The 27,002-nt window shown below is 37.7% G+C and overlaps 3 protein-coding genes across 9 annotated transcripts in view; all 3 read left to right on the top strand.

Annotated features, from left to right (window-relative positions):
* COL12A1 (collagen type XII alpha 1 chain) overlaps nt 1–27,002 on the top strand; it is a 1,021,934-nt gene that overhangs the window by 664,502 nt on the left and 330,430 nt on the right. The gene's annotated exons all lie outside the window — the stretch shown is intronic.
* Nucleotides 1–27,002, top strand: part of LOC126952142 (cytochrome c oxidase subunit 7A2, mitochondrial) — a 1,153,643-nt gene that overhangs the window by 956,765 nt on the left and 169,876 nt on the right. The window lies entirely within an intron of this gene.
* FILIP1 (filamin A interacting protein 1) overlaps nt 1–27,002 on the top strand; it is a 200,570-nt gene that overhangs the window by 59,161 nt on the left and 114,407 nt on the right. For all 4 annotated transcript variants that reach the window (XM_050786489.1, XM_050786485.1, XM_050786487.1 and 1 more), the window contains one exon: nt 16,706–16,987. In XM_050786489.1, the coding sequence (XP_050642446.1) occupies nt 16,706–16,987 (282 nt within the window). The remainder of the gene's footprint in view (nt 1–16,705; nt 16,988–27,002) is intronic.

Genomic DNA, 27,002 nt, shown 5'->3' with positions numbered 1-27,002 from the left:
AAGTGTAGAAAGGACAGAGGGGTGTTTAGGTCTCTTACCTCAGTTGGCCCAGGAGTCCAATACTGCAGCCTCCTTCTCTGCTTAGGACAGCTGTCTGTGCCTGGTGTGGGGGAAGTCCTTTGTTCATTGGCTATGCTACGCCCTCACTCTGGTTTGTCAGCTGTCTGGCAAATCTTTGTCCTTGGCCACAAGTGTCATTAGATGACAGCATATGAACGACTCAAGGCAAACACACCAGCACTCCTAGAAAAGCAGTTCTCAATTTGTGTTCTGTGGATGGTGAGTCATGCTAGTATACTAAGAACAGGGGTGAACAGAAAACACGGGGAAGAAGGGTAAAGGACACCCTCCCTGGTTCAAATTTGGAAAATACGAACTCTGGGCATTTTTGTTGGCTTGAATGGCAGCTGATGAAAATAAAGTGTCAACAAAATAAGAAGATAGTATTAAATTACTGGGAAAGTATTTTTTCTCATGCCTACATGAGAAACAGACTTTACTATTTATGTACATCTTAAATTTTAGACATTAAAAATTACAGGAATGTAGCCAAAATTAAAAATAACCTGTGTTTTGTACTTTCTTGATGTGTAACTATAGAACATTTCCTTGACCTTCCTCTGCCCTCGTGCTCAGTATTTAGTTACCATGGCTACCGCCAAGGCTCACTTTTTTTTTTTCTGATGTGAATGGATAACAGTGCCATATGAAGGACAAACTGAAGGCTGAACATGCAAACTCAGAGTGTAGTCTTGTTATAACATGCAACTTTCTTGAGTTAATCTGTTGTGTTTTGCAATATACATACTTATTATTTTGCTACACTTGTCCTCCATTTTGAACTTTTCCTCCTAGGTTCACATCAAACCACAAGACAGTAATCTGTTTTTGTGCTTTTCCCTTGGCCCGCAGAGAGCTTACTTCCCTGCTTAAGGACCAACAGGCATACCATCAGCTGGGAAATGCTCAATCCTCAAAACCTGCACCTCTGTCCTAATCCACAGCCATTTGTCTTTGCATGTTTCTAATTTCTTATGATCTTAGCAGTTATTCAGGATTAGGTCTAGTTAATCCTCAGATATGAGACCACTACTAACGCATGTCCCAAACTTTCTTTTATTTTTGAAATTTGTTTAAATGTCTGTTTTGTAGACCAGTTTTCGCAAGAGAAGTCATTGGGGTGTGAGCTGTTATTATATATATATTTATGATGTCTATTATACTATATACATATAATATTTGTTATAATTATTTCATTTTGTTATTTTTTTCTATTTTTGGATATGATTTATAATACACCTAAAACATAAGGAGAGTAGCATAACACTTATAATTTATAAATACATATACATGTTTTGGGATAAGTGATTAACTTTTTTATTTATCAACTATCAAACAAATTTGAAAACCACTGTGTTAGTCTTTTCTCACACTGCTATAAAGAAGTACCTGAGACTGGGTAATTTATAAACAAAAGAGGCTTAACTGATTCACAGTTCTGCATGTCTAGGGAGGCCTCAGGAAGCTTACAATCATGGCAGAAGAGGAAGCAGGCATGTTTTACATGGCAGCAGGAGAGAGAAGTGAAGGGGGAAGAGCTCCTTATAAAACCATCAGATCTTGTGAGAACTCACTCATTAACATGAGAACAGCATGGGGGAAAATGCCCACATGATCCAATCACCTCCCACCAGGTCCCTCTCTCAACACTTGGGGATTACAATTTAAGATGAGATTTGGGTGGGGGCACAAAGCCAAACCATATCAACCACTCTCTTAGACTGTGACATTCTTGAGGAAAGCAGCATGCTTTATTTTTGTGTGTGTGTCTTTGCATCCGGCATGGTGCTGGTGTGCTTGTTATGCAGTATCGTGGGATACAAAAACAAGTTTGTGGAATGAAATATAACTCATAGTTTTCATGCTGAGAAAGCCTGGGGGTTAATAGTAAAAGATTAGTATCATATTTCCTTGATTTCATTTCTACCTGAACTATTGTAGAACTTTCTCTTCACTTTCTGCCAGGTTAATTTAAGATGTGGTCCCCAGGGCATGTTCCTTAGGCCTTCCAAACACTGTTATGCTGCCTTTGAAGATTTGTTGATGCCTCTGCTACCTCTGCTGGTTCCAACAGTGACCATTTAGGAGTGCCCCAAATCCACTTCCTGTCTCCTGCATAGCCAGTTCTTACAGAGCCTTTCCTGGTGTGCTTCTGTTTCTATTTACACCTGCTAGGGGCCTCAGCTTTGGCTGCATGCCTGTGGAGGCATCCTGAGGAACACATTCCCTGCTATGCACAACATTCCTTCTCCCCTTGGAAAGTAACATTGACCTTGGATCAAACTTGTAGTTGGAGCACAGCTTCTTCTTGTTGGACAATTCCTCTCCGGGAGGTTTCTTTGACCACCCTACACAAAGAGTTGGCCTCTTGCTTCCACCCATCCGCCTTGCATTTCTGTTTGCCATCCAGGTTTGTCTAGACTGGACCCAAACTCAATTGGTTTTGGAGGATAGGTGGATAATAAACAGTGATGCTGGCAGAGTAGTTGTGTATTAAACCCCTAAGAACTAAAAATTCTCCCTTCCTCTTTTTTTCTAAATTGAAACATGAAACTCTTGGTGTAGCTTTTGTTTTTCCCCTTAGGTACACAGAAGAATTTCTCTGCAATAACAAAAAAACATAGTACAAACATAGTCATAAATACATGGCAATTGACTCTTAGTGTCGGCGCTCAAGAGGTAATAGTGAGTAATAAGGATTGTGGTAAACTAGCTAGTAAATGCTCCATGTAAATGGGTAAGCTACTACCCAACTCCAGCTAAATGTAACTATGCAGGACTAAAGGTCAAGTGGTGCCAAATACTCTAACTTTTTCAACAAAATCTAAATAGGTTATTTGTTAAATCTGATACAAAAATGTCTCATTAAACCCACACATACTGAAACCATATCTGCAAAGAAGGTTTGGTCAGTTGGGCATCATTTTGTAATCCACAAGTCTAAACTCTCAAGCAGGGACCCTGCTGGAAAATGAATGATAACGTGACATATAATCCTTTCATGGAAATAATTACAGTTAATATTTTTATCCAACCAAGGCAAATATTTCTAGTTTAACTGTGGGAAGGCAGAGTTGCTGGTTGAAATAGGTAGATATTCAGGGGCTGAGGCTTCTTTGCAATTTTCTGGACCTAACTTAGTCCTACTTCGTCCTAGAGCATTGTTTCTCCATGTGTGGTCCTGGGACTAACAGCATCAGCATCACCTGGAAACTTTTGAGAAATGCAAGTTCTCAGGCCCCACCCCAGTCTCACAAATTCAGAAACTCTGGAGGTGGTGACCAATAATCTGCTAGCAAGCTCTCCAGGGGATTCTGAGATGCACTGAAGCTTGAGCACCACTGCCCTAGGCTTTTAGAGGGAGCTTTTCCACTTGCAATATGCTCCTGGGGCCCTGCAGGCTGGTATAGTCTTGGTACTCCTGCTCCTCCACCCTCAACACCGGGTTTTAGGAGCAATGATATGCCTGATATGTGAACCATGGGTTCAGCTTGGCTTTCCAAGAAAGGAATATTGGACTGAGGAGGCTGGCACTTAGCAAAGAAAGGGGGATTGGGAATTAAGTATGTTCAAAGGGAAGAGGAGGAAAAAGATATTCTGCAGTATTCTTCTTCTCCTCCCTCTGCCAGGGCTTATTTCACAAAGAAGAATAAGCTATTGATATGATTTAAAGAAAGACCTTCCTCACTCTTCCCTCAACCCACCCTCTTTAAAAATGGCTACTTCTATTTTAATTTCAATCAAAGATCCTCTAGTGTTAACAAACAAAGACACTGAGGAATATACAGTTACAATAGTAATGCTGCTATGTGATTTAAATTTAACCAACTTGATTTCTCAGCACCATTCTGTGATTCTGGAAGAGTGAGAGTTCAAAAGGATATGAGGGGTCATATTTGGGCTTGGGGCACATTTCGAGGAAGTGAGGGGTAGAGAGACCTCTTCAAAAGCAGAATATCATTGGGATTTCATTTTAAAATTTTAGGAAAAGCATAGAAGAGGAGCACAGATGGGAAAATAAGAAATGGGTCTAAAGGACGGCGGTGGGGAGGGGCAGAGAGAGAGAGGCAATGGATAGCTTTGGGGCAGAGTACTCCTGGACCATTCCCTCTTCCTGTGAGGTCCTCACCAACCTCCTCTGAGAGGAGCTGTAGAGTCATTTCATTGTTGGAAAGACTGAAACTCTGGCCGCCTCCAGGCCCCATATGAGTCTTACTTCTTTCTTTTCTTTTTCAAAGTCAGAGAAAGAAGAATAGTGATGAGACTTAAAGGAAAATTTCTTTGCATGCATAGCCTGAAAGTCCTATACTACTTTATAGTTTATAAAACCGTAACCAGTATCATGTTTCAAAGTCAAGATACATGTAAAACTCAGGGGCACAAGTCTAATAATTTATTTTTTATGACTGAATTCAACTTTGCTCTTTATTTACCTGTCCTATACTCCTTCCTTGCAATCCTTGCCAGAGGTAGAGAACTTAACCTATATATTTTCTGGTAAAATTTTATCTGGTGATTATTTTGTTGTTGTTACATTCAATATGTATAAGTCAATCCTAGACCAAATCAAAATTCCATTACCGTCTTTCCTTTGCCTTCTCCCAAGCTCTCCTCCTCTATATCTTGGGGTATCACACAAACACTGAGCATCAGTGTTAGGGAGTAGGAGGGAAGTTTACTAGCATGGTAGTCTGGTGGAAGTAGTGGGGGAAGCACATTCAGTATCTAGTTTAGACTGCTTTCCCTGCTGCCATCAGGACTGGTTACATAATTTGGGGGGTCCCATGCAAAATAAAAATGTGGGGCTGCTTGTTCAAAAATAAGAATTTCAAGATAGCTACAGCAGAGCATTAAACTGAGTGCAAGGCCCTGTGTAACTGTAATGGGTCAAATGCCTGTGAAACCCATCCTGCCTGTATTATCTGCTGTCATCTCTCAGCTTGGCCTCTGTTGAAGTAGTGCCTATGGTTCTTTCTTGTAAAATGCCCCTATTTCTACTGCTGTCTTGGAATCCCACCATAATTCACATAAAGGCTGTAGAGTCCTTCAAACGTAGCTGTGCCTTCCATTTCAGCCCCAGTTTGGGTGATCTGCTTGAAGCTGTCTGCCTTGGTGGCTCTCCTGTTAGCGTATCAGCTGCCTCTCCAAGCTACCTTCCACCTTTGTTGAGCACATGGCCACTTCTGTATCTCCTCTATATACTTAGTGGGCATTCATCACTATCACCTCCTTTCTACAGTCACATATAGCTAGAACTGTATTTCCTGTCTGCATATCCCATGGCATGGCTAATGTCAGCGGAATCCTACTCTCAAATTTTAGCCATGAAACAGAATGTCAGGTTCTTCCACTTCAGATTCCTCAAACTTTGTGGGAGAACCCTTTTATCTTCATGTCCTCCTTCAGTTTATCTGGAAGAGAAGAAGTGGCACTTTTTTTTTTTAACTAGAGGACAGAATGAGGAGTGGCAGAAACCATTTCTATTTCTCCCAGATTAAATACACTCATCATTTTTGTCACATAGTCTCGATCAGGGTTGGCAAACTAAGAGCTAAGAGTCAACTCCAGCCACACCCATTCATGTATGTATTGTTTGTTTCTGCTTTTGTGCTATAGTGATACAGTTGAGTAGATGCAACAGAGACCATATGGCCTGCAAAGCCTGAAATATTTAATGTTTACCTCTTAAAGAAAACGTTTGCCAACCCCTGTGCTAGATGCTCACAGTTGAAAGTAAAGTAGTTTTGTCCCTGGTGCTACCTATATGAGGATATTGAGAGGCATTTGATGATTCCAGTAGTTAATCTACCATTGGTTAATGCTTCTTGCCTTAATATTTCTATATTTTCACATACATATGGAGAGTAGAACAGGCATTATGATTTCACATACATACACTGTGGGTAGTACATCCAATGCTTTATTGTCGTCATTTTACAAATGAGGACATTGTGGGTTGGAGAGTTAAGTAATTTGTCCAGCATTACAGAATAAGTGTGTGGGGTTAGGGATGCAGCTCCTTTGATTCCTTGGGGTTAATGGCAAACATCTCTAGAAGGATTCAGCATGTTAAGGAAACAAATGCTAAGGATGTTGACGTATGAGGTGATGAGACACCTTAAGGTCCAATGTGGAGTTGGGTGTGTGCTGAGGTAGGGTGGCTGGAGGGTAGAGAAGATAGTAGTCTAAGGGCCATATGTATTTGAAAAAATTATTCCAAAAGGCGATGACTCATTTTCTTATATACTTCCTGCCCACACTGAGTCTGAAACTTCTGCATTGTGGCATGACATTTTAGATAAAATAAATTTCTAGTGTACTTTAATTAGTTCATCACAAAGCTCTTGAAGTTTATGGCTCTTGCCAGCCTTTGCATTCACAAAGCAACTAAGTTTATGCTGATTGTTTGACAGTATTCAGAGTCTCTTAACACAGTATCAGAGTGATAAACATCTTTAAACATCAAATAAACATCTTTGACAATCATGTAGTTTCAGTTGCATTCACAGGATGTGTTTTAATAGAAATAATTTTTATATTTCTCCTTTCTTGGTTTATGTAGTAGCTATGCCTGTTTTCAATTTAGGCTCTATATGCTTTGATCTAATCTAAGACAAGGGATCTCAGGGCCAATTAGAAGAGACAGAAGTCAGGAGGACTTCAAAAAAGACACAACTTGACTTCATACATTACAACTGATTTTAAGTTATTCTTTTATGTTTTGAAATGCTCTAGGGATTTGAAAGTAAAGGCATTTAAAGGATACCTGAATACAGTTGAAGTGTGTGCAGGCAATTAGAACACATGAAGTCATCAGCAGCCCACAGATGGGGTGATCTGTGCCGTATCTCATTTTTTTTCTTTGTCAGCATAAAGCAATGATATCATCCAAATCACAGCATGTCTTTCACCCTGTGGAGGTTAACTTGTTTTATGAACATTGACCATCAATTGGGATTTGCCTCACCTTTCTGGAAAATGCAATAAAGTTGAGAATATTTGCTATATAAAGACAAACATTTTTCCATCAGGAAATTTTGTATGGTTGGCTTAATAGAATAATTAATCCACAGACTAGATTTTTTAAAAATTCAGTTACTTTCAAAAAACAGTTCTACTCATCAAGTTGTCATAAAATTGTTCTGTTTCTGTTTCTGGAGTCTTAGTGACTTTTCCAATCCAAGAAGTTAAAAGTCAAGACTGTGAGGGCAAAGTTACCCTTCAGCTCCTTTGAAAACCTCAAGTATTGAGGAGTAGAAAGACAGTGTGAGGAAGAAGTGAGGGAAGAGAATGCAGTCTTAGTAGAAAGAGTTATTGCACAAATAAGAGAAAAATTTTATTGAAATAGTGGGATTCTTTATCATTTATTATTGTTTGAGACTTCTTGGGGGATGCTATGCCCTGTGACTAAACTTATTTCAGCCCATGACAAGGTGGCTATAAATGCATTTGTATTGCAGTATTCTTGATGTGATGGCAAAAGCTTCCATTCAGACTTCTTGCACATGGAGAATCCAAACAGACCTGTGTTCTAGCTCAGGCTTTCCCAGGTGCTGGCCATATTGTTTGGGCAAATGGCTACAACTAGCTAAGCCTTACTTTCCTTATAAGAAGTATGATTATAGTACTTGCTTTACCAGGCTGTTATCAGTGTGTCAGGAAATGTTTGGTGCAAAAGTAATTGTGGTTTCAGACCATGAATTTTAAATCATTAAAACTAAACCAAACACATCTTTATTAATCAAAATAGGAATGATTACAATCAATACATTTTTGCCAATGAGAAATAAGTTTGTTTAATCCTGTAGCATAAAAATCCATGCTTCAGGATTCGATGAACTCTTGGAAAGCATTTTCTGGATCCTGCTGGTTGTGGAAGTGTTTTCCCTGCAAAAAGTTGTCAAGATGCTTGAAGGAGTAGTAGTAGGTTGGCAAGAGGTCAGGTGAATATAGCGGATGAGGCAAAACTTCGTAGCCCAATTTGATCAACTTTTGAAGAGTTGGTTGTGCAATGTGTGGTCCGGCATTGTTGTGAATAACTGAGCCCTTTCTCTTGACCAAGACCAGCTGCAGGCATTACAGTTTTCGGTGCATCTCATTGATTTGCTGAGCTTATTTCTCAGATGTAATGGTATCTCCGGGATTCGGAAAGCTGTAGTGGTTCAGACAGGCGGCAGACCACCAAACAGTGACCGTGACCTTTTTTTGGCGCAAGTTTGGCTTTGGCAAGTGCTTTGGAGCTTCTTTTCAGTTCAACCACTGAGCTGGCCGCACTGGTTGTCGTATAAAATCCACTTTTCATTGTGCATCACAATCAGGTCGAGAAATGGTTTATTGTTATTGTGCAGAATAAGAGAAGACAGCACTTCAAAATGACAATTTTTTTTATTTTCCCTCAGCTCCGGAGGCACCCACTTATCAAGCTTTTTCACCTTTCCAATTTGCTTCAAATGCTGAACAAGGTAGAATGGTAGAGGTTGAGTTCTTCAGCAACTTCTCGTGTAGTTGTAAAAGAATCAGCTTTGATAATTGCTCTCAATTGGTCATTGTTAACTGATAGCCAGCCACTGTGCTCCTCTTCTTCAAGGCTCTCATCTGCTTTGAAAACTTATTGAACTACCACTGCATTGTATGTTTGTTAGCAGTTCCTGGAACAAATGTGTTGTTGATGTTGCCAGTTGTCTCTGTTGCTTTACTACCCATTTTGAACTTGAACAAGAAAATCCCTCAAATTTGCTTTTTCTAACGTCATTTCCATAGTCTAAAATAAATAACAAGTAATAATTGATTACCAAAAGAGCAAGAAATATACATTAAAATGATGTATAACATAAACACATTTATTTAAGAATGTATTCCAATATCAAATGGCAAATTTCAACAATGCAAAAACCGCAGTTACTTTTGCACCAATGTCTATCTGGTGGTTAAGCCACAGCTCAGTGCATCATAAGCTCTTCAGTTAATGTCAGCTATTGTTATTGCAAACAAAGGTAATATTTAAGAATAATTCAGCAGATATAGACTGCTGAGATAATATCTAAGGTACTTGTCTTTCTGGCTACCAATAGGCCTGTTTTGTTAGTGGCAGGAAAATGGCTGATTCTTATTCAATTTTGAGCCTGATGAAACACAGGAAGAAATTCTAGTCCTGGCTAACTAGGAATCTGGTAATTTTCCAGACATTTAGAAACTTTAATTAAACTAAATGGTGACATTTCCTTTTCTTCAGAGGCCAGATGGTACTACTAAAATGTCTGAAAAAAATTATAGTAATCAAGTAGAAAAAGTAAAGGTAAAATTTACCAGAAAACAACTTTCATAATCACTTAAATGTGAGGGTCTTACTCTTTTTGTTTAATCAATGATTATATATCACATGCTATGTCTAGTGGTGATGGTGACATCAGAATTATAATAATAAAGGATTATAAATATAAAAATATTTTAACATGTACTTGAGGTTCAAGCATGAATCACTAATGTTGAAAATGCCAGAAAAAATTATGTCATTATGTCACCACCACTGTAAATAACAGTATATTACTAGATAGTTAAATGCTTTTCTCTTTTATGTAATTGAAAGTAGCCTTTTTCCATGGATTGAAGTAAAAAAGAAAAAAGTTAAAAACCCTGTTATAGACGCTGGAAGTGAGTATAAATAAGTGAAATGTAATACCCACTCTGCAAGATCACAGATCCTGAAGTCATGGGATGTGTTTAGGAAATACTCATGAGACGTGAGTCCTGGTTCCAACTATTCCATTGATCAGCTGTGTAGCCTCAATTTCCTCAGTTGTAGGAGTAGAGGGGCTAGCATGCTAGTTATTTTAGGAAGATAAAGTAGAAACACTATTCTTATGCAAAGTTGTTTACATTCTAGATGAGTCAACAAGACTAATACCAGGAGCCTTTCAAGAACCACACTAGACAGTATTATTAAGCCCTGAATGGGTGGTACAAACTAGATATGCTACGGGAGCTTAGCAGAAGAAGTCAGTACGAGCTGAAGCAGGGAAGAGAGATGTTGTGGAGGGACAGTGAGGAGGAGTAGCAAGGAAGGGTACTGATGTTTCAGGCTCAGTAACAAGGATATAGTACCAGAAGTTCCAGCCTCAAGTTGGAGGGATCTGGTTGAATGTTGCAGTAACCACCCTGGACTCAAATCTCTTGAGTATTTCCTAAATACATACTATGACTTAAGGATCTGGGACCTGTGTCCTGGTTACCCTGTTGCCCTGTGGAGCCGATACATCCCTTGCTTGAGAGTAATTGGGAAAATTCGAACTTTGCATCTCTTTTACTTTCTACTGTGCCAGCATTTAGGTGCCCAAGTACGTACCCACTCATCTATCCACTTTTGATTCTCCAAAATTGTGTTGACATCTCTCATCCTCATCTGCTGTCATTTACACTCCTATTTTCTCTGTCATCTTTTGTTTCTTTGTTTTTATTTTAGTGTGTTTCAGGAGAGAGTGGAAATAAATGCAAGTTTTAATTCACCATGTTTATCCCAAAGTGCGCATGTTACTATCATGAACATTTTATTATTTTAGTGTTAGAAATCTCTCCAAATATTGCTAATTGCTTTTGGCACCTGTTAACAACAAGTGTATCTAAATATTTCTTTCTCTCTAATTATATTTTATCCAGTTATTTTAATTGGAAGCAATGAGTTCTATAAACCTATATTCTAATATGTAAAATGTTATAAATTCAAACCATCAAATGATATCTATCAATTGGTATTTCGATGATTTGAAGAAGTCTTATTAAATATCCTTAAAGAGATTATGTTTGGGGCAATAACAACAATATAAGCAAGTGTGAAAAGCACCAAGTAATATAAAGAACAAGCGAGTGTACAAAATTAACCAGGAAGGAGAAATGGCACATATTGGAATAGTCAGAGGAGGCGTGAAGAGTACAAGGGAAGAATAGGCCATTTTAGGAAAGAAATTCATGAGCGAAGATAAAAAAAGAAAATATACCAGACATAATTTCTAATCAGTGACTAAACAAACATGATAAATGTATGGGAGACATTGAAAGGTAAGACTGGAAATACAATTTTTTGGGAAGTGGAGGATCTTGAATACTAGATCATGGCTAGTGGAATGGAAAGTAAAGGATAGCAACAGGACACATTATGATAGAAGAGTCCATCAATTTGGGGATTTTAATTAAAATGTTGTTAAGAAAGGTTACCATGTATTACCATTCAAAGTTTAAAACTCAAATTGTACATTCTTTTAGACTCTATGCTAATTTTAAAAGATTTCTTATTTCATGGCAGTTCCCTGATCTATTCTCTTGTTATTTTTTGTCTTTTTTTTTTTTCTGGAAACTTTTCTGGGCCTGCTGGTATTGTTCTTGAAGGATATTAAACAGAACGTCATAAAATATTTCACCATAGTTTTAAGCTGGAGTAGAATAATATTTTTCTATTTGCCACAGTTATAATATTTTCCTTGGCCTTTTGATGACAACATCACTGCAGTGACTCCAAGAGAATCCCTTTCTCTGAACTCTAACATTTTGTGAAATTACTTACAGGAATTTTCAATTTGTCTGCATAGATCTACCCTAATAGAATAAAAAATACTATAAGTAAAAACCTTAGTTATCTTTTAGGATTTAATAAATGTAGGTAATGAGAAGTAAAACAAATATATAACATGGCTTGTTGCATAAATAGGATGAAGAGAAGAAAGGAAAATTTAGAGGCAAACTTGGGAACATTTCTGAGCAATATACACTATAGAATATGTGATAACCTCATGAGAAATATTTGAACATTTCATGAGTTGGGATATTTATATGCAGATTTAACCAATAAGATAACGCACACGGGAAGTAATCTGGCATTGATAGGGAATAAACTAGTTGATTTAATTGATCTTTTGCATCTGAAAATTCACTGATGACATAAAACTAGAACAGATGTTTTCTTTTTGAGTTTTGGGTGCTTTGGGTATTGTCGTTTATGTGTAAGAGAAAGAGTCAGGACAGTTCTGTGGTAATGTTCTGGAAGCTCCACTTGCAGCAGGCCTTTTGCCAGGCCACCTTGTAAAATCTCGGCTTTTCTGTAATTATGTACTTTCCTTTTTTACTATGATAATTTTTCCTCATAATTCTATGAAGTAATTTTAAAATAGAAATTAAATATATAAAATTATTATGGCATCTCATTCTATGCACTAGGTAGGTTCTTGAAAATATATTTAGATAAAATACAACCGGGAACAGATAGGGGTTGGATACCTGAGAAGCATAGCAAAGATGCCAAAACCGAATTTATACAGAAAAGAAGTTTTTGTTGGTGGTGGGGTGGGGAGTATTTTGACCAATGTTGAATCATAACAGGAAAATATAAATCTGGAAAGGAGCAAGAGCAAAGGTGAGAGTGCTAGGGAGAAAATTCAAGGTCAGGATTTGTAAGAGCTAAGGAAGTCTGGGAACTAGAATTTCCGTAGACATTTTTTCTTTTCCTTTTTTTTCTTTTCCTGTTCAAATGCTCTAGAAATACTTGGTAGTTCAGCATAAATGACTAAAAAGCTTTACATTTTCTGATTCCTGTGATATTTTTCATCTGACAGTATGCTCTGGCATTGCCCAATTAATGGGAGGCTGCAGGGGGCAGGGAGGCGCAGATGAAAGGGAGAGAGGACTGTGGATAAAAGAGGGAGGTTCAGAATAACATTTGATCTTTCTTTTCTTCGTACTGTAGTTAGCAAATTCCATGTAAATTATTGTTGACTACTATGAAAGGAAAAGTAAGTATATTTTATGAACTATGTTAAGATAATTTGCTTATCAAAGAGAAGCATCTGTGCCCCAGTTGACACTGATTTTTTTTTAAAAGGGTTATAAAACCTGATATGAATCTTCAGTTTATTTATATATTTTTCTTGGGGAGAACTTTTTTTTAAAGGATATACACTGGGATGATTCGAAGGCCTTCTTGGCTTCTTTCAGAAAATGTTATCTACACGTCTTAAACTTGCAGCCATGCAATCAACTATTAAGAAGCCTAAGGAGTTCTGGATGCCTTTTCTGTTACCTGCCTGCTACCCTTGTAAGCACAATAGGCAGGATTTGGCCAACACTGATGATGTGTTTACTGTTGTTCAGCTCCAGGGCTTTTAACACAATAAGTCTGTAATTGTTCCTGTTCAGACTTTACATCCTGTTTTCATAACTGTACCCTTAATAATTGACCAGATTGCTTCTCAGGAAGACTTTTGAATGATTCATCATCTTAGAAGTTCTGCAGAAGGTTAATTATTTCAGAAAACATAGTATTGCTTAGTAACCTAATTTAAATTGCTATGCGAGTGTTGCAAGAGTGTCTTTGGAGGAAGACATATACGTGGATTTCTCAAATTTTGTTATGTGAAGTGAGAAAACTTCTTAGCATTTGTAGCTTTTTCTCTTTTTTTGAGATGGAGTCTTGCTCTGTCACTTAGGCTGGAGTGCAGTGGCGTGATCTCTGCTCACTACAACCTCTGCCTCCCAGGTTCAAGTGATTCTCCTGCCTCAGTCTCCCTAGTAGCTGAGATTACAGGTGCACTCCACCATGCCCAGCTAATATTTGTATTTTTAGTAGAGATGGGGTTTTGCTATGTTGGCCAGGCTGGTTTCGATCCCCTGACCTCAGGTAATCCACCCGCTTCGGCTTCCCAAAGTTCTGGGATTACACACACGCCACCGCGCCTAGCCTCTAACTTTTTCTTGATCCCCTGATTTATCAGGGTTCGCCCCTCTTCCAATTAGCATATGTTTAGGAACTTAGAGGAAAGCTGCAAGGAAAGCTGTATAGTGGGGTAGTATTTCATGTCCAACCTGAGTTCAAATTCTAGTTTTTCTATCCACTAGGAGTAACTGTGATCCAGGAGAAGATATTTAATTTATTTAAACCTCAGTAGCTTCATCTATAAACCTGAGAGAAATAGCACCTACTTCACAGGGTTGATGTAAATATTAAACATGGTGCTGAATGAAAAATGCTTCCTATACTGTGTAACACTTAAGAAGCAGTAAGTAAGAGCTATTAAAAATATGAAGAATATAAATGTCACTAAATGAGACACATGCAAGTCCATTATTGCTTGGGTGTTTTCTCCCTCCAAAATAGAATAAAGCATTTTTAAAGTGTACATTATTTATAACAGACTTAGTTATTCTACTGAGAAATTATGTGTATCTTCGCATAGATGCTAATTCCTTGCTAAAACATTCTTGATTCATTTGTTATTGCTGAGTACTTTTGTATTCCTGACATAGTACAGGTGCTGATTGCTGACTTTATTGTGAAGATAGATAGAAGACCTCGTTTAACTAACCGAGAAAGGACTAAAAATCTTTATGTTCATGCCAAAGGAAAAGTAATTAATGTGAAATTTCAATATCACGAAAGAAAAATATTTGTTAAGACAAAATTAACATCATGGGTCTACCACATGAGATTTTCCATCAGCCAAAGTGAATTAATGTGGAAGGGAATAGGAAACTTAAGCTTTTTAAATGAATAATGATATAAAATAATTACATAATTCTAAAATGGGTAGATTTTTTTGTGTAAAAGTCGTTAATATAATACTATAATAAACTTTATTTTAAAACATTAATTTCAGACTGAAATTTTTAGAAAGAACTAAATATAAAATTGGTACTAATAGACTATTTTCTGTATGTTTGCAGATATAATTGTGATTGAGTAAATACATGTAACATAATACAATCAGATTTAAATACTGTGTAAGATTAAGCACTTCCTGTGCTTTGGGAACTATTGTCTGGGATTTCTATTAACTCATGATTTAATGATTTAAATTAAAGTTGTCAAATCAATATTTGATATGCCATCTCAAAGAGCTTTAAGATCTTATAGAGAAAATTATTTCAGGTAAAAGGAATTCACATGTGGTATGAAGTCGTACAGAATCACAATTCAGTTTGGGAAGTCCATGTGTCTTAGTTGTGAGCGATAACAGGTCATGAGTTAAATTTGAAACTCTTTATTCATCACATCTTTTTTTTTTTTTTTTTTTTTGGATTGGGGCTTTAGTCAGCCCATTCTGCCCACAAATAAGCTGTGATAAAATACAGTAGGTTTGTTCCAAAGTGCTCTGGCTTCCATTACAAAGAAACTTCTATTCTTTGTTGACTAGGGAAACCCAAAAGATACTCTAAAATTGGGAACTAATCATTGAGTGAACCAGAAAACAGGGTGCTAGTGTCAAGAAACATTCCTTTGGTTTATATTGTTAAAAGCTGGGGTGCTGTAGAAAGTTCACACATACATAAAGGGGTCCATTTGCTTACAAGTTCAATTTTTTAAAAAAGAGCATTAATGTAGATTTCAAGATTCATTGGAAGAATTGGATATTCACTATCTGAAAGGAAACATCACCCTGTGTTAATTTTTGTGTTACAAACCTAATGTTTTTTAAAAATCTTTCCTTAGTTTCTTAAGTATGGTTGGGTCCATAAAGGAAATTTACTTTCAGATAACTAAGTCCTTGTATTTTATCTGGAATGAATGATGAAAATCTTTTTGCTTAGCTATTCATGGTAAGGGCTATTTATACTGTGAGTTTTTAAATAAGCTCATGACATAATCTACTATATTTAAGGGTTTAGGCAAAATTTGAAATACACCCCCCAGGATATTAGAGCTCTCTTCACAGCACTTTGAGACCTAGCCTGTGAGTTCAGTGTGTTTGTTTGTAACATACCTGTTGGTAGAATCTTTTTGCTCAGAGACTGACAGAGAAACTATAAAGTATTCCTCATAGAATGACTTGAATGTGCTTCTCATAGGACAAGTTAGTATCTTAGCTGTTGCTTTGTCTTTTTTCCTTATTTTACCTCAAAATATTGTTTTACATTTTGATTTTGAAATTGATTCATTTTCTCCCAATTCTTTGTGCTCTTATTACTGTAAATGACCTTAAAAGACCTGATTTTTAAATAGAGGCTATGGGAAAATAGAATTGCATATCACTGAAAATGACACCACCCTCCTCTTCCCTTTGCTTTTCCCTTATCCTCTGTCCATTTTAAGCCCCTACCCTATGCGGACTTTTTTTTTCCCCCTGTGACATCCAACTGGTTCCTAACAGGGTTTCAGGTCTGAATTTGCTGATAAATAAATAAACTTTTTATTTTATCTTAGAACTGTTTTTATTTATTTTTATTTTATTTTAGAACTTTTTTTATTGATTTTTATTTTATTTTAGAACAGTTTTAGATTCATAACATTATTACAAAGCTAATACGCATATGCCCTACACCCAGTTTCCTCTATAGTTCACATTCTCCATTAGGATAGTATAGTACATTCGTTACAATTAATGAACCAATATTGATATATTATTATGGGGGTTATGTAACAGCAATATGACTTAGCACTATTGATATTGACCTTGATCATTTGGCTTGAGGGGTTTTTCAGGTTAAAATCTCACTTTTATTTTTTCTGAAGACCATCAAAGGGGTTTCCTGAAAATTTTAATGACATATTAATTTGATTTTTTCATTGTTGGTGATGTGGTAAAGCTGCTATAAGTCTCTAAGTATTTCGGCAAAAATAATTTTGATGGTGGTAAAGAACATCTTATCTTTTTTCTATGTGTTGTAGGTGGGAATGAGATCTCGAAACCAAGGTGGTGAAAGTTCATCTGATGGGCATGTCTCCTGTCCCAAGCCCTCCATCATCGGCAATGCTGGTGAAAAAAGTCTCTCAGAAGATGCCAAAAAGAAGAAGAAATCAAATAGGAAGGAGGATGATGTCATGGCCTCAGGAACTGTCAAACGACACCTAAAAACATCTGGAGAAAGTGAACGAAAGACTAAGAAATCCCTGGAGTTATCCAAAGAAGACCTCATCCAACTACTCAGTATAATGGAAGGAGAGTTGCAGGTAGAGTCAAACTTTCCCAACTATTGTGTCTTTGGTTTCTAAGCTATAAAACAAGAGAATGTAAATCTGTTCCTCTCTCTGAATAATGAACTTTATGGGGAAAGGAAATATGTTTCCCTTATTTCTAAATCCCTAGTGCCTGGCACAAGTTTGCACTCAATAAATATTTGTTGAATGAATGCTAAATGAAAAAGTGCTGATTCTAACTTCAAACTTCTCTAGAAACAGAAAATTTCTTCAGTATATGATTTTGGTAATGATTTCATACAGATCCTTTTGGTCAGTAGGTAATCAGTTAGTTGATCTAATTTAGACATTGACTGTGACTGAAAAATGTAGAAATGCAGTGATTATTAAAATGGAGAGTTCAGGTCAATTGTTACTTTTGCTTTTTTCTAGGAGGTAGAGTGAAAGAGAGAAGGAGAGCTAGAGGCAAATAAGGCTTTGTTTAAACCAGCCTTATTGCCCAGTCTTTTCTTTCTTTTTTTTAACTTTCAGTCTCAATATTCTACAACATCATAGGAATTGAGATGCACAGAAATAAGCAGAGCATTGCATTCATTATGAAGAACCTAATAGTTTCCTAAACATTTTCAAATCTACCATCTTATATGATCACAATAAAAATGTGGGTATCATCTGTATTTTATAAGTGAAGAATCAGAGTCCCAGAAGGATTGAAAGTTTGTCTAGATCTTATCTCAAGCTTCCTGATTCTTCGTCCTATGCTCTTTCCTCCGCCCACCCCCACCAATCTTATTTAGTTGCCATGAGCCAGGTCCCTCCTTCCCATTAAGTCTATGTTTCTAGGGACCCAGGAGGCAGGCAGAAAGTCAGAATTCTTCTGAGTTTCTGAGCCCTGAACAATTATATTTCTGGAAGTAGAGGAACAATATTTTTTTTTGGAGAAGATGACTTAAAGAGTGGAGCTACTGTTTTCATTTTTGTTTTTATTAGTTTCTTAGCTTGCATGAGCCTTTGAAGAAATACTATTAGGTTGGTGCAAAAGTAATTACTTTAACAATTGCATGAAATAAAATCCTTGTTGGCTTATGGGTGCTGTTAGCTTTAGAGAGGTAATTGGCAGCCTACTCTAAACTAGGGTGGGTCACTCTGTTCCTGTTATCATCTGTGTGTGCATACAGATAAGGAAATCGCTGGGGTAAAGAAAAACAAACAACATACAAAACTTAAGTTTAAACAAACATGATTGTGCTTACCATTTACAGACTGAGAAAAATCACATTGGCATTTCACAGCAAAAGATAAAATTTTCTAGAGCAGCCACTGTTACTAAAAATAGCTTCACCACTCCCAGAAATGTGGTTAATGTTTTTGTCTATTAACATTGGTTGTGTACAGAGGCAGAATTACTTCACTTTTAAGCTACCCCCAGCCAAAAGCTATTGACCTGAGTGAAAGGTATAATTTTTGCCTTAGAAACCTTCACAAAACAACATCATTAGTTCACTTTTCTCCATCCATAAAGGCTTTTGTGAAGCCAGTGGCTCTTGCAGACTCTAATTTCTGCATAATGCTGTTATATCATGGTGAACTCTGGAAAGTATTTAAGATTCATGTGGTTTTTATGTTCATAGTGGTGCTAGATAAGGTTTCAGATACTAGCTATACAAAATATAAACTCACACCTCTGAAATATTAAAGAAATTAGTGAGACGGCTCCAAAGAAATGCATTTTGCTTTCCATTAATCTTTATAAATACAATATACCTACATTACATTATAGATAAATTCTTGAGCAGCTATCAGTAAGTAAAAAGTGCAAGACATCATTTATGTGGGAAACAGTGAAGAGAAGGATAAATGAAGGACCTGCTATTTTAAGGAATTCCCTGGTGAATTCATTTGCAAAGCAGATAATCTATTCCATATATATATATATGCACACACACATATACAAGTCCATATATATAAACATATGTCCTTGTAAATGCAGATTTAACTATGATAGATTTGTTTAAAATGAGAGTGCTCCTATATTTAGAGCTATAGATATATATTCTTGTAGTAGTAGACACTTGTCTTCTAGTAGCATTGTCATGTGGGGCGTGTTGTAGCTAAGAGTGGGAGGGAGTTAACATTAGCAAATGTGAGTGCACTGGTAAAAATGTAGAACTTATCAGCCATCATACTGAACGGGCAAAAGCTGGAAGCATTCCCTTTGAAAACCGGCACAAGACAAGGATGCCCTCTCTCACCAGTCCTATTCAACATAGTATTAGAAGTTCTGGCCAGGGCAATCAAGCAAGAGAAAGAAATAAAAGTATTCAAATAGGAAGAGAGGAAGTCAAATTATCTCTATGTGGAGATAACAAGATCGTATATTTAGAAAACCCCATCATTTCAGCCCAAAAACTCCTTAAACTGATAAGCAACTTCAGCAAAGTCTCAGGATACAAACTCAATGTGCAAAAATCACAAGCATTTCAATATGCCAATAATAGACAAACAGAGAGTCAAATCATGAGCAAACTCCCATTCACAATTGCTACAAGGAGAATAAAATACCTAGGAATACATCTTACAAGAAATGTGAAGGACCTCTTCAAGGAGAACTACAAACCGCTGCTCAAGGAAATAAGAGAGGACACAAACAAATGAAAAAACATTCCATGCTCATGGATAGGAAGAATCAATATCATGAAAATGGCCATATTGCCCAAGGTAATTTATAGATTCAATGCTGTTCCCATCAAACTACCACTGACTTTCTTCACAGAATTAGAAAAAACTACTTTAAATTCCATATGGAACCAAAAAAGAGCCCGTACAGCCAAGACAATCCTAAGCAAAAAGAACAAAGCTGGAGGCATCACGCTACCTGACTTCAAACTATACTACAAGTCTACAGAAACCAAAACATCATGGTACTGGTACCAAAAAAGATATATAGACAATGGAACAGAACAGATGCCTCAGAAATAGCACCACACATCTACAACTATCTGATCTTTGACAAACCTGACAAAAACAATGGGGAAAGGATTCTCTATTTAATAAATGGTGTTGGGAAAACGGGCTAACCATATGCAGAAAACTGAAACTGGACCCCTTCCTTACACCTTATACAAATATTAACTCAAGATGGATTAAAGATTTAAACATAAGACCTAAAACCATAAAAAGCCTAGAAGAAAACCTAGGCAGTACCATTCAGGACATAGGCATGGGCAAAGACTTCATGACTAAAACACCAAAAGCAATGGCAACAAAAGCCAAAATTGACAAATGGGATCTAATTAAGCTGAAGAGCTTCTTCACAGCAAAAGAAACTATCATCAGCATGAACAGGCAACCTATAGAATGGGAGAAAATGTTTGCAATCTATCCATCTGACAAAGGGCTATTATCCAGAATCTACAAGGAACAAGTTTACAAGAAAAAAGCCAACAACCCCATCAAAAAGTGGGCAAAAGATATAAACAGACACTTTTCAAAAGAAGACATTTATGTGGCCAACAGACATATGATAAATAGCTCATCATCACTGGTCATTTGACAAATGCAAATCAAAACCACAATGAGATACCATCTCACAGTTAGAATGGCGATCATTAAAATGTCAGGAAACAAAAGATGCTGGAGAGGATGTGGAGAAATAGGAACACTCTTACACTGTTGGTGGGAGTGTAAATTAGTTCAACCATTGTGGAAAACAGTATGGTGATTCCTCAAGGATCTAGAGTCAGAAGTACCATTTGACCCAGCAATCCCATTAGTGGGTATATACCCAAAAGATTATAAGTCATTCTACTGTAAAGACACATGCACACATATGTTTATTGCAGCACTATTCACAATAGCAAAAAAATGGAACCAAAAAAAATAGCAAACTTCGAACCAACCCAAATGCCATCAAAACTAGACTGGATAAAGAAAATGTGGCATATATACACCATGGAATACTAATGCAGCCATAAAAAAGAATGAGTTCACGTCCTTTCCAGGGACATGGATGAAGCTGGAAACCATCATTCTCAGCAAACTAACACAGGAACAGAAAACCAAACACCACATGTTCTCACTCATAAGTGAGAGTTGAACAACGAAAACATATGGGCACAGTGAGGGGAACATCACACACCCGGGCCTGTCAGAGGTTGGGGCGCAAGGGGAGGGATAGCATTAGGAGAAATACCTAATGTAGATGATGGGTTGATGACTGCAGGAAGCCACCATGGCGCTTATATACCTATGTAACAAACTTGCATGTTATGCACATATATCCCAGAACTTAAAGTATAATAATAAAAAAAAATTTCAAAAAAAAATGTGGAAGGTATGTGCAAGGTTTACCAGACTAGAGATAAGAAAAAAAAAAAATCTTTCTGAATGGCTGGTGCTGGGAGGAGAAGCAGAACTATGCCTTATGAAATAAGTTACTCTCAGCTTAGACCTATGGGTCATCTGGCTTGATATGTATGGAGCATTTAGTGAGTAGTCTCCCAGATCTCCAAAGACCACCTATTGCTCTCTCTTTATGGGGTGACTATATATGAGTCAGATGCCCTTACTCTGGAGGTGGTATTCTGAGATTATGATTGCCTGATGGGTACTTCCTTCCTGCTACATAGACAAAATCAACTCACTGATACTGTGGTATTGCAGTAGAAAATGGTTTAACACAAAGCTGGCCAAGTGGAAGGTCTGGAGTTATTACTCGGTCAGTCTCCCTGAGAACTCAGGGGCTAAGGTCTTATGGATAATTTGGTGGGCAAGGGGATAGGGAATAGGTGCTGCTGATTGGTTGAGGGTGGAATTATAGGGGTGTGGAAAATAGTTCTTGTGAGCTGAGTCCACTTCTGGGTGGAGGCCACAGGACCGGTTGAGTCAGGAGTCATGGGTCCAAGTGGGGTCAGTCAGTTGCCAGAATGCAAAAATCTGAAAAATATCTCAAAACACCAATCTTAAGTTCTATAATAGTGGTGTTATCTATAGGAGCAATTGGAGAAGTCACAAATCTTGTGATCTCTGGCCACATGACTCCTGAGCAGTAAGGCATTATAGAAACTCTGCCTACATTCTAGCAGAATTCAGGCCCCTTCTATAATCCTAATTTCATGGTTTTTCATTAGTTATAGGTCCCTGAGCAAGGAAGGGGTTAGTTTTTAGGAGGGATTATTATCATCCTTGCTTCTAAGTTAAACTATAAACTAAATTCTTCCCATGGTTAGCTTGGCCTATACCCAGGAATGAGTGAGGTCACCCTGCTTGTGAGGCTAGAAGCAAGATAGAGTCAGCCATGCAAGAGTCCTCTCACTGTCATAATCTTTGCAAAGGAGGTTTGAAGCTTCCATAAAATATTAGAACTCTAAGACGCCTTTAAGGTGTCTTATCTACCTCACCTCCTTTATATTACAAATGTGAAACTCACATGCTAGTTATGTGACTTGCCCAAGGTCGCACAGCAATGTAGAGTTCTAGATCTAAATTTCCTATCTTTCTATTGAATGTCCTTCCCAATATATCACTTACATTCTATGGTGGTTCAAGGGAAGTTGGGCTCCAGGACCTTCCATTTATTCTTGGCCTCCAGAGTTTCTTTAAAGTAGACTCACATTGTAAACTCAGAGGCTGAAGCTATTTTGTGAAAGGATGAAACTTTTCAGGTAAGAGAAATGTAAGGTATTTTTTTTTACACCAGGGAGACAAAAATGGGATCTGAGCCTCAGAGTTTGGTACAACCTAGATGATGAGTAAAATGGCAGCAGGCAGGGGTGCCACAGGGCTATGTGAGCTGGCCACTGCATAACTCTGGGGGGCTTCATATTCACTACTCTAAGGATGGTGTCTTCTGGAGTTGTGCAACAGTGCAGGCTTTGGGGGATCATATCTCCAGGTAGAAAGAAATAGGGTGACACACAAAGAAAACAGCTTATATTTTGGAGAGATAGGACTAAGATCAAGTCTGCCCATAGGAGGTATACCTTAAAAGTGACTTGGGAAAAGGAGGAGATGGAGGTTCCTTCAGGCTTGTCATGCCAGTTTTCTCCTTTACAGACTGCTTTTTGACCTCTCTCATTCTCTCCAACTCTATATCCAACATTTTGGACACTGTAGACAATTCTGTGTGTTTTCTGGTACACCAGTGCCCTGCCACTTTTAGTACCTGTTAAGTGATCTATAGAAAATTGCTGAGCCAATATTATAAACAGCATGACCTTTATTGTAGGCCTTGGTTCTTTGCAAAATATGCACATTTGCTGTTTTGTTTGCCAATCTAGGTATCCCATGAACTCCTGAAGTGCACCTTTAATGGATATATATTAGAAATGGAGTTGCATCTACTAGAGATTTTGCATTTTAGGGAGTCTTGTCTAGAACCAGTAATGTGACCCTTGTCTTGAAGAGGGACATTTTTCAGACTTTTCAAGCCACACCTCTGCAGATGCAGGCCTGTCATCTCAGCACAATGACTGGCCTGCATTGCCTGCATGAAGTAGCTGGGATGGTTTCCATTATTATACTTCTGTCAGTGACTGCTTCCAATACCAATTACTTTCTAATAAATTGGAACATTCTTATTCTCTGGGTGAAAAACCAGTTACATATTTCCCAGTTTAAACTGAAAGTAATAAAATAGTACCCCTGGCCCGTCATTTGGGCACCATGATTAATTTCCCCTTGTATTAGTCCCAAAATAGCACTTTAAAAAAGTGAGTAAACTTGGCTGTACTAAAAATAACAAAAGTTTGACAGAAATGGTACTCATATAAAAAAGCCATTACGTAGAAGATCTGGCAAAAGGATATTCATGTAGAATGATTCAAGAAAAAGGGACAAATTAATTCTTTTTTCTTTATGAAAAAATAGCCATTTTATATAATAAATTCCCTTGATATTTTTACTTGGGTACATTTTAGAGAAAAAGACCTAAATTTGCTTTCATCATTTTTCCTTTTGTTGTTGTAGTTAGCTCCCTTCTGCCTGTGTATAAGGAGGCGCAGAGTAAACTAGATTACGCAGCTGGATACTGCACCACCATTCCATTCGGCATTGCTATTTTCCAGGCTAAGTCAGAGACAAAGTCGTTGACACATTGAGAAATCTCTCTTCATTCTGAGTGAGTGGCAGAAGAGGTGTTGAATACTTCAAAAATAATTTATAAAGTAGATAATTTGTCTGTGGATTGTTAGAAGCTTCTTCTATTCCATAACTTCTTAACTCATAAACACATTCTTTTGGGGTTCCCAGCCATTTTTAAAAATATTGTTCATTAGTTTCTCTTTTCCTCTTCATCACCTAATATAAGTGAGCCTCCTATCTGTGCTTCTTTCTTACCAAGAGAGTTCATTCATTCTTTGGGCTTTAATTAATAAATAATTAATTCAAAATAGATTGATCTTACAATATTTAAGAAACATTGCTGAGACCAAGTGCGGTGGCTCACGCCTGTAATCCCAACACTTTGGGAGGTTGAGGAGGGCGGATCACGAGGTCAGGAGTTCGAGACCAGCCTGACCAACATGTTGAAACCCTGTCTCTACTAAAAGTACAAAAATTAGCTGGGTGTGGTGGTGTGCGCCCGTAATCCCAGCTACTCAGGAGGCTGAGGCAGGAGAATCGCTTGAACCAGGAGGCGGAGGTTACAGTGAGCCGAGGTTGTACCACTGCACTCCAGCCTATGTGACAGAGCAAGACTTCGTCTCAAAAAAAAAAAAAAAAAGAAACATTGCTATTTGAGAGATTTGAGGAATGAAAAGACAAATAATCATAATACTTGTATTTAATGGGCTCCTACTATGTGCCAAGTATGGTTTTAGTCACTAGATATTACAATAATCATGAAGAAAGAGCTCATGACTTGGTAGGATAGATGAATAGATAAGAATATACAGGAATGAGTATTGTATTGAGTAATTGCAATATAAATTACAGGAGTACAAAGGAGGGAAAGATTATGAAAATATAGGAACTTCACTAAAAATTTGGACTTTGAAGAATTTGTGGGTTTTGGACAGACAGAGATGAGCATAGGGGCCAACATGGGCAGAATCAAACAGAGTGAGTGAAAAAGTCTTGGGCCATGTTCATCGGTGAATAGTCTGGCTTTAGTGAAGTAGTAGTATTTTGTGGAGGTAAAACGACACCTCCATTTAGAGACTACAAATAGGAGGTCCTCCTTTCCCACCAAAATAGTCAGAAAGTGTGAGGATTCCAGGGGAGTAGAGCGATGCAGAAGTCGGGGGAGTAGAGATGAAAGAGTATCAAGAAGAAAGGTTCAGTTACTCAAATCAGCAGAAAGGCCCCATCAGACAGGACTGAAGGACATTCTTTGGGTTTGTTAATTTGAAGTTCATTGAGAACATTTGTCAGAGCAGTTTTAGTGAGGTTAAGCCCATTTTCAGTGGGTTGAGAAGTTGTTAGATATGAGTTCTAAATTTCTTTTCAGAGAATCAGTATGTCAGTATGTTCAGTTCTTTGACTTCTACTTTTAAACTTAACTTCCTTGTAAAGCAACCTTTTTTGATTACCTGCTCCACCCTGACTCATTCCAATTACCTACTCCACCCTGACTCATTCCGATTGTCTGCTCTGTCATAACCTCCAAACCACTCACCCCCGTCAGTCTCTTCAAATTAGCCGATCAGAATTAGTTTAGCCTGTGCTGTCTAACCCTAGCCAATAGGGGAACAACACAGCAGCAGGGGCCACGTGTGTCAGGGAGAAGAACCCCTTCCCCTCCCTTGTCCAAGTGTCTGCTCACCATTGCTCCATCTGTAAGGGTGCACCCTTCTATAGAAGTAACTTGCCTTGCTGAGAATTAAAAAGAAAATTTTATATTCAAGTACTATTTCTTTTGCGGCATCAAAACTTTATTTATAACAAGGTGAAGGGAAGTTAAGTAAATAATTTAGAAAAACTTTCTTACTTTTTTTTTTCTTCTTTTTTCTTTTTCTCTTTTGGTAATAGGTTTTCTGGGTTTTTGTTTGTTTGTTTGTTGTTGTTTTACATAGCCAGAGAAGCTTCCCCCTTCTTTAGCTTAGTGTAAATTAATTGTGTGGCACAGAATAGGCCTTTAGGCCTACATTTGTTGGCTTCCTGATTTGAAATTACATGTTGCTTTTCTCTACTTTGAAGCTTTAAGTGAAGCATGGGATTATTAAAAAGAAAAGGCCAAAACAGTGTGACTTGAATGCCAAGTCCTATGGGGAAATATGATGGAATTGAAAAGCTTTGGTAGTTGACTTTATTAGTGTTGACTCTGGCCCTCAGTTTACTCCCCATGTGTTCTAACGGGGATATTTCCTACCTTCTGGGGTTGTTGTCGTTACTAAGCTTAGCCAATATAGATGTTATTTGGAGAAGTTTGAATGAACAAGGCACAGAAAGAAGACAGTAGCTAGAGGGAAACTCAAGTCAACTGAGGGTTTTTAGTGATGAAAGACACTTTGCTGTGTTTACAGGTTAAGAGATTGCAGGACAAGAAAAAAGCAGAGTCAAGGATGTAGAAAAGAGAAAGAATTTTAGATGACAGCATCTTGGAGGATATAGGAGGAGGTGAATCAAAAGTATGATTTTGGGTTGAACTTGGTTTTGGTCTTGAAAAGGAAGGAGACCCTTCCTCTGTGATGGAAGGAGGAAAGATGAGTGGGGCTAACATTTGCAACTGAGGGGTGGGCAGTTGAGGTAGATCCTCCTAAAGCCTCAGCTTTTTCATCAAAAAACAAAGTTATGGTCTGCTGAAAGTGAGTGGCGGTCCTGAGCATGATTATGTACATGCTGAATCGTTACAGAGGGGAATGCTAAAGAAGGTGATTATGTACAAATACAAGCACTAATGGGTGAAGTTTAGTATTCAGCAGGGAGAGACCATGCATTAACAGTGGCAGCAGTCTGTTTAGAAGCCTGCGTGTAAAGGGGGAGACATATTTTATAGCACTGGATCTAGGGTTGCAGTTGTCCAAGTTGGTGCAGTGAAAGGACAGTTTATAAGAAAGTAGAATGTGTTGGTGAGATGGTGCCCAGCAGGAAGAGGTCTTGGGAGAAGTGA

Source organism: Macaca thibetana, chromosome 4, assembly GCF_024542745.1.
Source record: "Macaca thibetana thibetana isolate TM-01 chromosome 4, ASM2454274v1, whole genome shotgun sequence".
In the NCBI taxonomy this organism is placed as follows: Eukaryota; Metazoa; Chordata; class Mammalia; order Primates; family Cercopithecidae; genus Macaca; species Macaca thibetana.
Note: the sequence above shows the minus strand (reverse complement) of the source record. Positions and strands in the feature narration are given on the sequence as shown.